At 47.5% G+C, this 10,589-nt stretch overlaps 1 protein-coding gene across 1 annotated transcript in view; it reads left to right on the top strand.

The window, feature by feature from the left end:
- Positions 1–254: 254 nt before the first annotated feature.
- LOC127921842 (serine/threonine-protein kinase TBK1-like) overlaps positions 255–10,589 on the top strand; it is a gene marked incomplete at its 5' end in the record, with an annotated part of 51,621 nt that continues 41,286 nt past the window's right edge. The window contains 4 exons of the mRNA XM_052505429.1: positions 255–509; positions 1,489–1,649; positions 3,818–3,928; positions 4,930–5,109. Of these exons, the coding sequence (XP_052361389.1) occupies positions 255–509; positions 1,489–1,649; positions 3,818–3,928; positions 4,930–5,109 (707 nt within the window). The remainder of the gene's footprint in view (positions 510–1,488; positions 1,650–3,817; positions 3,929–4,929; positions 5,110–10,589) is intronic.

The raw sequence follows: 10,589 nt of genomic DNA, 5'->3' as shown, positions 1-10,589 counted from the left end.
CTGTGGGTTGAGGTGGTAATGACTAACGCTGCTCTGTGGGTTGAGGTGGTAATGACTAACGCTGCTCTGTGGGTTGAGGTGGTAATGACTAACGCTGCTCTGTGGGTTGAGGTGGTAATGACTAACGCTGCTCTGTGGGTTGAGGTGGTAATGACTAACACTGCTCTGTGGGTTGAGGTGGTAATGACTAACGCTGCTCTGTGGGTTGAGGTGGTAATGACTAACGCTGCTCTGTGGGTTGAGGTGGTAACGCTGCTCTGTGGGTTGAGGTGGTAACGCTGCTCTGTGGTAATGTGACTGTAATAACCCTGTCCTGTATATTAACAGTAGCCGGTATGAACCACCTCAGAGAGTACGGCATCGTGCACCGTGACATCAAACCAGGCAACATCATGCGCGTCATCGGCGAGGACGGGAGGTCCGTCTATAAGCTGACAGATTTCGGAGCAGCCAGAGAACTAGATGACGATGAGCAGTTTGTCTCTCTTTACGGCACTGAGGAATACCTGGTGAGTCTCCTGACCTCCGACCTCTACCTGCCGTTTGGACCTCTCACCTACAATGGGACACTTTACTCATCTAAAGGAATCATCTGCTATTGACTTCAGCTCAACATGACGTGTGTGTCTCTCTGTGTGTGTCTCTCTGTGTGTGTCTCTCTGTGTGTGTCTCTCTGTGTGTGTGTCTCTCTGTGTGTGTGTCTCTCTCTGTGTCTCTCTGTGTGTGTGTGTCTCTCTGTGTGTCTCTGTGTGTGTCTCTGTGTGTCTCTGTGTGTGTCTCTGTGTGTCTCTTTGTGTCTCTCTGTGTGTCTCTGTGTGTGTGTCTCTCTCTGTGTCTCTCTCTGTGTCTCTGTCTGTATCTATGTGTGTGTCTCTCTGTGTGTCTCTCTCTGTGTCTCTCTCTGTGTCTCTCTGTGTGTCTCTGTGTGTCTCTGTGTGTTTCTCTGTGTGTCTCTGTGTGTGTCTCTGTGTGTCTCTGTGTGTGTGTCTCTCTGTGTGTGTGTCTCTCTCTGTGTCTCTCTGTGTGTGTGTGTCTCTCTGTGTGTCTCTGTGTGTGTGTCTCTCTCTGTGTCTCTCTCTGTGTCTCTGTCTGTCTCTATGTGTGTGTCTCTCTCTGTGTCTCTCTCTGTGTGTCTGTGTTTCTCTGTGTGTGTCTCTCTCTGTGTTTCTCTCTCTGTGTGTCTCTGTGTTTCTCTCTGTGTTTCTCTGTGTGTCTCTCTCTGTGTCTCTCTCTGTGTCTCTCTCTGTGTGTTTCTGTGTTTCTCTCTGTGTTTCTCTGTGTGTTTCTCTGTGTGTGTCTCTCTCTGTGTCTCTGTGTCTTTCTCTGTGTCTCTCTCTGTGTCTCTCTGTGTGTCTCTGTGTGTGTGTTTCTCTCTGTGTTTCTCTGTGTGCTTCTCTGTGTGTGTCTCTCTCTGTGTCTTTCTCTGTGTCTCTCTCTGTGTCTCTCTGTGTATCTCTCTCTCTGTGTTTCTCTGTGTGTCTCCAACAGCACCCTGACATGTATGAGCGTGCAGTGCTGAGGAAAGAGCACCAGAAGAAGTATGGTGCGACGGTTGACCTGTGGAGCATCGGAGTCACCTTCTTCCACGCTGCCACCGGGTCCCTCCCCTTCAGACCCTTCGAAGGACCACGCAGGAACAAGGAAGTCATGTAAGAACTGCCTCCTGGTGGTCTAGAGGTCTAAGAACTATAACCTAGTGGTCTAAGACCTATAACCTGGTGGTCTAGAGGTCTAAGAACTATAACCTGGTGGTCTAGAGGTCTAAGAACTATAACCTGGTGGTTTAGAGGTCTTAAGAACTATAACCTGGTGGTCTAGTGGTCTAAGAACTATAACCTGGTGGTCTAGAGGTCTAAGAACTATAACCTGGTGGTCTAGAGGTCTAAGAACTATAACCTGGTGGTCTAGTGGTCTAAGAACTATAACCTGGTGGTCTAGAGGTCTAAGAACTATAACCTGGTGGTCTAGAGGTCTAAGAACTATAACCTGGTGGTCTAGAGGTCTAAGAACTATAGCCTGGTGGTCTAGAGGTCTAAGAACTATACCCTGGTGGTCTAGAGGTCTAAGAGCTATAACCTGGTGGTCTAAGAACTATAACCTGGTGGTCTAGAGGTCTAAGAACTATAACCTGGTGGTCTAGAGGTCTAAGAACTATAACCTGGTGGTCTAGAGGTCTAAGAACCATAACCTGGTGGTCTAGAGGTCTAAGAACTATAACCTGGTGGTCTAGAGGTCTAAGAACTGCCTCCTGGTGGTCTAGAGGTCTAAGAACTATATCCTGGTGGTCTAGAGGTCTAAGAACTATAACCTGGTGGTCTCGAGGTCTAAGAAGTATAACCTGGTGGTCTAGAGGTCTAAGAACTATAACCTGGTGGTCTAGAGGTCTAAGAACTATAACCTGGTGGTCTAGAGGTCTAGAGGTCTAAGAACTATAACCTGGTGGTCTAGAGGTCTAGAGGTCTAAGAACTATAACCTGGTGGTCTAGTGGTCTAAGAACTATAACCTGGTGGTCTAGAGGTCTAAGAACTATAACCTGGTGGTCTAGAGGTCTAAGAACTATAACCTGGTGGTCTAGAGGTCTAAGAACTATAACCTGGTGGTCTAGAGGTCTAAGAACTATAACCTGGTGGTCTAGAGGTCTAAGAACTATAACCTGGTGGTCTAGAGGTCTAAGAACTATAACCTGGTGGTCTAAGAACTATAACCTGGTGGTCTAGAGGTCTAAGAACTATAACCTGGTGGTCTAGAGGTCTAAGAACTATAACCTGGTGGTCTAGAGGTCTAAGAACTATAACCTGGTGGTCTAGAGGTCTAAGAACTATAACCTGGTGGTCTAGAGGTCTAAGAACTATAACCTGGTGGTCTAGAGGTCTAAGAACTATAACCTGGTGGTCTAGAGGTCTAAGAACTATAACCTGGTGGTCTAGAGGTCTAAGAACTGCCTCCTGGTGGTCTAGAGGTCTAAGAACTATAACCTGGTGGTCTAGAGGTCTAAGAACTATAACCTGGTGGTCTAGAGGTCTAAGAACTATAACCTGGTGGTCTAGAGGTCTAAGAACTATAACCTGGTGGTCTAGAGGTCTAAGAACTATAACCTGGTGGTCTAGAGGTCTAAGAACTATAACCTGGTGGTCTAGAGGTCTAAGAACTATATCCTGGTGACCTAGGGTGGTCTAAGAACTACATCCTGTTGACCTAGGGTGGTGTAAGAACTAAGTATTCATACCCTTTGCTGTGATACTCGAAATTGAGCTCAGTTAAATCCTGTTTCCATTGATCATCCTTGAGATGTTTCTATAACTTGATTGGAGTCCCCCTGTGGTAAAATCAATTGACTGGGCATGATGTGGAAAGGCACACACCTGTCTATATATATATAAGGTCCCTCAGTTGACAGTGCATGTCAGAGCAAAAACCAAGCCATGAGGTTTGAAGGGATTGTCCATAGAGCTCCGAGACAGGATTGTGTCGAGGCACAGATCTGGGGAAGGGTACCAAAACATTTCTGCATCATTGAAGGTCCCCAAGAACACAGTGGCCTCCATCATTCTTAAATGGTAGAAGTTTGGAACCACCAAGACTCTTCCTAGAGCTTGCCACCCGGCCAAACTGACCAATCGGGAGAAGGGCCTTGGTCAGGGAGGTGACTGAGAACCCAATGGTCACTCTGACAGAGCTCCAGAGTTTCTCTGTGGCAATTGGAGAACCTTCCAGAAGGACAAGCATCTCTGCAGTACACCACCAATCAGAGATTAGATGTTTGTCTCGGTGAGAGAAGGTTTTGTATAGTGACGTTGTTGTCCTGTCTCCCATCAGGTATAAAATCATCACAGAGAAGCCGTCAGGAACCGTCTCTGGGCAGCAGAAGTTTGAGAACGGGAAGATTGAGTGGAGCACAGAGATGCCTGTCTCCTGCAACCTGTCCAAGTACGTACTCTCGTCTACCCCTGACCTCTAACCCCCTGACTTCCACTCCCTGACCTCTACCCCCTGACCTCCACTCCCTGACCTCCACTCCCTGACCTCTACCCCCTGACCACTATCCCTGTCTACTGCAGCTCCTCCAAGTAGGTCCTCTGGTCCATTAAAACTAGTAAATTACCTGACCTCTACCCTCTGACCTCTCTCTTCTCCAGGGGCCTACAGAGCTTGCTGACCCCAGTCCTAGCCAACATCTTGGAGCCTGACCTCTAACCTCAGATCTCTCTCTCTCTCTCCAGGGGCCTCCAGAGCTTGCTGACCCCAGTCCTAGCCAACATCTTGGAGGCTGACCTCTGATCTCTCTCTCTCCTCCAGGGGCCTCCAGAGCTTGCTGACCCCAGTCCTAGCCAACATCTTGGAGGCTGACCTCTAACCTCAGATCTCTCTCTCTCTCTCCTCCAGGGGCCTCCAGAGCTTGCTGACCCCAGTCCTAGCCAACATCTTGGAGGCTGACCTATAACCTCTGAGCTCTCTCTCTCCTCCAGGGGCCTCCAGAGCTTGCTGACCCCAGTCCTAGCCAACATCTTGGAGGCTGACCTTTAACCTCTGACCTTTCTTTCTCTCCTCCAGGGGCCTCCAGAGCTTGCTGACCGCAGTCCTAGCCAACATCTTGGAGGCTGACCTCTAACCTCTGATCTCTCTCTCTCCTCCAGGGGCCTCCAGAGCTTGCTGACCCCAGTCCTAGCCAACATCTTGGAGGCTGACCTTTAACCTCTGACCTTTCTCTCTCTCCTCCAGGGGCCTCCAGAGCTTGCTGATCCCAGTCCTAGCCAACATCTTGGAGGCTGACCTCTCTCTCTCTCCTTCAGGGGCCTCCAGAGCTTGCTGACCCTCTAACCTCTGACGTCTCTCTCGCTCCTCCAGGGGCTTCCAGAGCTTGCTGACCCCAGTCCTAGCCAACATCTTGGAGGCTGACCTCTAACCTCTGATCTCTCTCTCTCCTCCAGGGGCCTCCAGAGCTTGCTAACCCCAGTCCTCGCCAACATCTTGGAGGCTGACCAGGAGAAGTGTTGGGGCTTTGACCAGTTCTTTGCTGAGACCAGTGATATCCTGCATCGTACCGTGGTGTTGGTCTTCAGTCTACAGCAGGCTACTCTCCACTACATCTACATCCACCAGTACAATACGTGAGTCTCTCCACCAGTACAATACGTGAGTCTCTCCACCAGTACAATACTTGAGTCTCCACTACATCTACATCCTCCAGTACAATACGTGAGTCTCCACTACATCTACATCCACCAGTACAATACTTGAGTCTCCACTACATCTTCATCCACCAGTACAATACGTGAGTCTCTCCACCAGTACAATACGTGAGTCTCTCCACCAGTACAATACGTGAGTCTCTCCACCAGTACAATACTTGAGTCTCCACTACATCTTCATCCACCAGTACAATACGTGAGTCTCTCCACCAGTACAATACGTGAGTCTCTCCACCAGTACAATACTTGAGTCTCCACTACATCTACATCCACCAGTACAATACGTGAGTCTCTCCACCAGTACAATACGTGAGTCTCTCCACCAGTACAATACTTGAGTCTCCACTACATCTTCATCCACCAGTACAATACGTGAGTCTCTCCACCAGTACAATACGTGAGTCTCTCCACCAGTACAATACGTGAGTCTCTCCACCAGTACAATACTTGAGTCTCCACTACATCTACATCCACCAGTACAATACGTGAGTCTCTCCACCAGTACAATACGTGAGTCTCTCCACCAGTACAATACTTGAGTCTCCACTACATCTACATCCACCAGTACAATACGTGAGTCTCTCCACCAGTACAATACGTGAGTCTCCACTACATCTACATCCACCAGTACAATACGTGAGTCTCTCCACCAGTACAATACGTGAGTCTCTCCACCAGTACAATACGTGAGTCTCTCCACCAGTACAATACGTGAGTCTCCACTACATCTACATCCACCAGTACAATATGTGAGTCTCCACTACATCTACATCCACCAGTACAATACGTGAGTCTCTCCACCAGTACAATACGTGAGTCTCTCCACCAGTACAATACGTGAGTCTCTCCACCAGTACAATATGTGAGTCTCCACTACATCTACATCCACCAGTACAATACGTGAGTCTCCACTACATCTACATCCACCAGTACAATACGTGAGTCTCTCCACCAGTACAATACGTGAGTCTCTCCACCAGTACAATACGTGAGTCTCCACTACATCTACATCCACCAGTACAATACGTGAGTCTCTCCACCAGTACAATACGTGAGTCTCTCCACCAGTACAATACTTGAGTCTCCACTACATCTACATCCACCAGTACAATACGTGAGTCTCTCCACCAGTACAATACGTGAGTCTCTCCACCAGTACAATACTTGAGTCTCCACTACATCTTCATCCACCAGTACAATACGTGAGTCTCTCCACCAGTACAATACGTGAGTCTCTCCACCAGTACAATACGTGAGTCTCTCCACCAGTACAATACGTGAGTCTCTCCACCAGTACAATACTTGAGTCTCCACTACATCTACATCCACCAGTACAATACGTGAGTCTCTCCACCAGTACAATACGTGAGTCTCTCCACCAGTACAATACTTGAGTCTCCACTACATCTACATCCACCAGTACAATACGTGAGTCTCTCCACCAGTACAATACTTGAGTCTCCACTACATCTACATCCACCAGTACAATACGTGAGTCTCTCCACCAGTACAATACGTGAGTCTCTCCACCAGTACAATACTTGAGTCTCCACTACATCTACATCCACCAGTACAATACGTGAGTCTCTCCACCAGTACAATATTTGAGTCTCTCCACCAGTACAATACGTGAGTCTCCACTACATCTACATCCTCCAGTACAATACGTGAGTCTCTCCACCAGTACAATACGTGAGTCTCTCCACCAGTACAATACGTGAGTCTCTCCACCAGTACAATACGTGAGTCTCCACTACATCTACATCCACCAGTACAATACGTGAGTCTCCACTACATCTACATCCACCAGTACAATATGTGAGTCTCCACTACATCTACATCCACCAGTACAATACGTGAGTCTCTCCACCAGTACAATACGTGAGTCTCTCCACCAGTACAATATGTGAGTCTCCACTACATCTACATCCACCAGTACAATACGTGAGTCTCCACTACATCTACATCCTCCAGTACAATACGTGAGTCTCTCCACCAGTACAATACGTGAGTCTCTCCACCAGTACAATACGTGAGTCTCCACTACATCTACATCCACCAGTACAATACGTGAGTCTCTCCACCAGTACAATACGTGAGTCTCCACTACATCTACATCCTCCAGTACAATACGTGAGTCTCTCCACCAGTACAATACGTGAGTCTCTCCACCAGTACAATATGTGAGTCTCCACTACATCTACATCCACCAGTACAATACGTGAGTCTCTCCACCAGTACAATACGTGAGTCTCCACTACATCTACATCCACCAGTACAATACGTGAGTCTCTCCACCAGTACAATACGTGAGTCTCTTCACCAGTACAATACGTGAGTCTCTCCACCAGTACAATATGTGAGTCTCCACTACATCTACATCCACCAGTACAATACGTGAGTCTCCACTACATCTACATCCACCAGTACAATACGTGAGTCTCCACTACTACATCCACCAGTACAATACGTGAGTCTCTCCACCAGTACAATACGTGAGTCTCTCCACCAGTACAATACGTGAGTCTCTCCACCAGTACAATACGTGAGTCTCTCCACCAGTACAATACGTGAGTCTCTCCACCAGTACAATACGTGAGTCTCTCCACCAGTACAATACGTGAGTCTCTCCACCAGTACAATATGTGAGTCTCTCCACCAGTACAATACGTGAGTCTCCACTACATCTACATCCACCAGTACAATATGTGAGTCTCCACTACATCTACATCCACCAGTACAATACGTGAGTCTCTCCACCAGTACAATACGTGAGTCTCTCCACCAGTACAATACGTGAGTCTCCACTACATCTACATCCACCAGTACAATACGTGAGTCTCTCCACCAGTACAATACGTGAGTCTCTCCACCAGTACAATATGTGAGTCTCCACTACTACATCCACCAGTACAATACGTGAGTCTCTCCACCAGTACAATACGTGAGTCTCTCCACCAGTACAATACGTGAGTCTCTCCACCAGTACAATACGTGAGTCTCTCCACCAGTACAATATGTGAGTCTCTCCACCAGTACAATACGTGAGTCTCCACTACATCTACATCCACCAGTACAATACGTGAGTCTCTCCACCAGTACAATATGTGAGTCTCCACTACTACATCCACCAGTACAATACGTGAGTCTCTCCACCAGTACAATATGTGAGTCTCCACTACATCTACATCCTCCAGTACAATACGTGAGTCTCTCCACCAGTACAATACGTGAGTCTCTCCACCAGTACAATACGTGAGTCTCCACTACATCTTCATCCTCCAGTACAATACGTGAGTCTCTCCACCAGTACAATACGTGAGTCTCTCCACCAGTACAATACGTGAGTCTCTCCACCAGTACAATACGTGAGTCTCTCCACCAGTACAATACGTGAGTCTCTCCACCAGTACAATACGTGAGTCTCCACTACATCTACATCCACCAGTACAATACGTGAGTCTCTCCACCAGTACAATACGTGAGTCTCTCCACCAGTACAATACGTGAGTCTCTCCACCAGTACAATACGTGAGTCTCTCCACCAGTACAATACGTGAGTCTCCACTACATCTACATCCTCCAGTACAATACGTGAGTCTCCACTACTACATCCACCAGTACAATACGTGAGTCTCTCCTCCAGTACAATACGTGAGTCTCTCCACCAGTACAATATGTGAGTCTCCACTACATCTACATCCTCCAGTACAATACGTGAGTCTCTCCACCAGTACAATACGTGAGTCTCTCCACCAGTACAATACGTGAGTCTCTCCACCAGTACAATATGTGAGTCTCCACTACATCTACATCCACCAGTACAATATGTGAGTCTCCACTACTACATCCACCAGTACAATACGTGAGTCTCTCCACCAGTACAATACGTGAGTCTCCACTACATCTACATCCTCCAGTACAATACGTGAGTCTCTCCACCAGTACAATACGTGAGTCTCTCCACCAGTACAATACGTGAGTCTCTCCACCAGTACAATACGTGAGTCTCCACTACATCTACATCCACCAGTACAATACGTGAGTCTCCACTACATCTACATCCACCAGTACAATACGTGAGTCTCCACTACATCTACATCCACCAGTACAATACGTGAGTCTCCACTACATCTACATCCACCAGTACAATACGTGAGTCTCCACTACATCTACATCCACCAGTACAATACGTGAGTCTCTCCACCAGTACAATACGTGAGTCTCTCCACCAGTACAATACGTGAGTCTCTCCACCAGTACAATACGTGAGTCTCCACTACATCTACATCCACCAGTACAATACGTGAGTCTCTCCACCAGTACAATACGTGAGTCTCCACTACATCTACATCCACCAGTACAATACGTGAGTCTCTCCACCAGTACAATACGTGAGTCTCTCCACCAGTACAATACGTGAGTCTCCACTACATCTACATCCACCAGTACAATACGTGAGTCTCTCCACCAGTACAATACGTGAGTCTCTCCACCAGTACAATACGTGAGTCTCTCCACCAGTACAATACGTGAGTCTCTCCACCAGTACAATACGTGAGTCTCTCCACCAGTACAATACGTGAGTCTCTCCACCAGTACAATACGTGAGTCTCTCCACCAGTACAATATGTGAGTCTCCACTACTACATCCACCAGTACAATACGCGAGTCTCTCCACCAGTACAATACGTGATTCTCTCCACCAGTACAATACGTGAGTCTCTCCACCAGTACAATACGTGAGTCTCCACTACATCTTCATCCACCAGTACAATACGTGAGTCTCTCCACCAGTACAATACGTGAGTCTCTCCACCACATCTACATCCTCCAGTACAATACGTGAGTCTCTCCACCAGTACAATACGTGAGTCTCTCCACCAGTACAATACGTGAGTCTCTCCACCAGTACAATACGTGATTCTATCCACCAGTACAATACGTGAGTCTCTCCACCAGTACAATACGTGAGTCTCCACTACATCTACATCCTCCAGTACAATACGTGAGTCTCTCCACCAGTACAATATGTGAGTCTCCACTACATCTTCATCCACCAGTACAATACGTGAGTCTCCACTACATATTCATCCACCAGTACAATACGTGAGTCTCTCCACCAGTACAATACGTGAGTCTCTCCACCAGTACAATACGTGAGTCTCCACTACATATTCATCCACCAGTACAATACGTGAGTCTCCACTACATATTCATCCACCAGTACAATACGTGAGTCTCTCCACCAGTACAATACGTGAGTCTCCACTACATATTCATCCACCAGTACAATACGTGAGTCTCCACTACATATTCATCCACCAGTACAATACGTGAGTCTCCACTACATATTCATCCACCAGTACAATACGTGAGTCTCTCCACCAGTACAATAC

Source organism: Oncorhynchus keta, unplaced genomic scaffold (genome assembly GCF_023373465.1).
Source record: "Oncorhynchus keta strain PuntledgeMale-10-30-2019 unplaced genomic scaffold, Oket_V2 Un_contig_23839_pilon_pilon, whole genome shotgun sequence".
Classification (NCBI taxonomy): Eukaryota; Metazoa; Chordata; class Actinopteri; order Salmoniformes; family Salmonidae; genus Oncorhynchus; species Oncorhynchus keta.
The sequence above is the reverse complement of the archived record's forward strand: the minus strand, read 5'-3'. Positions and strand labels throughout refer to the sequence as shown.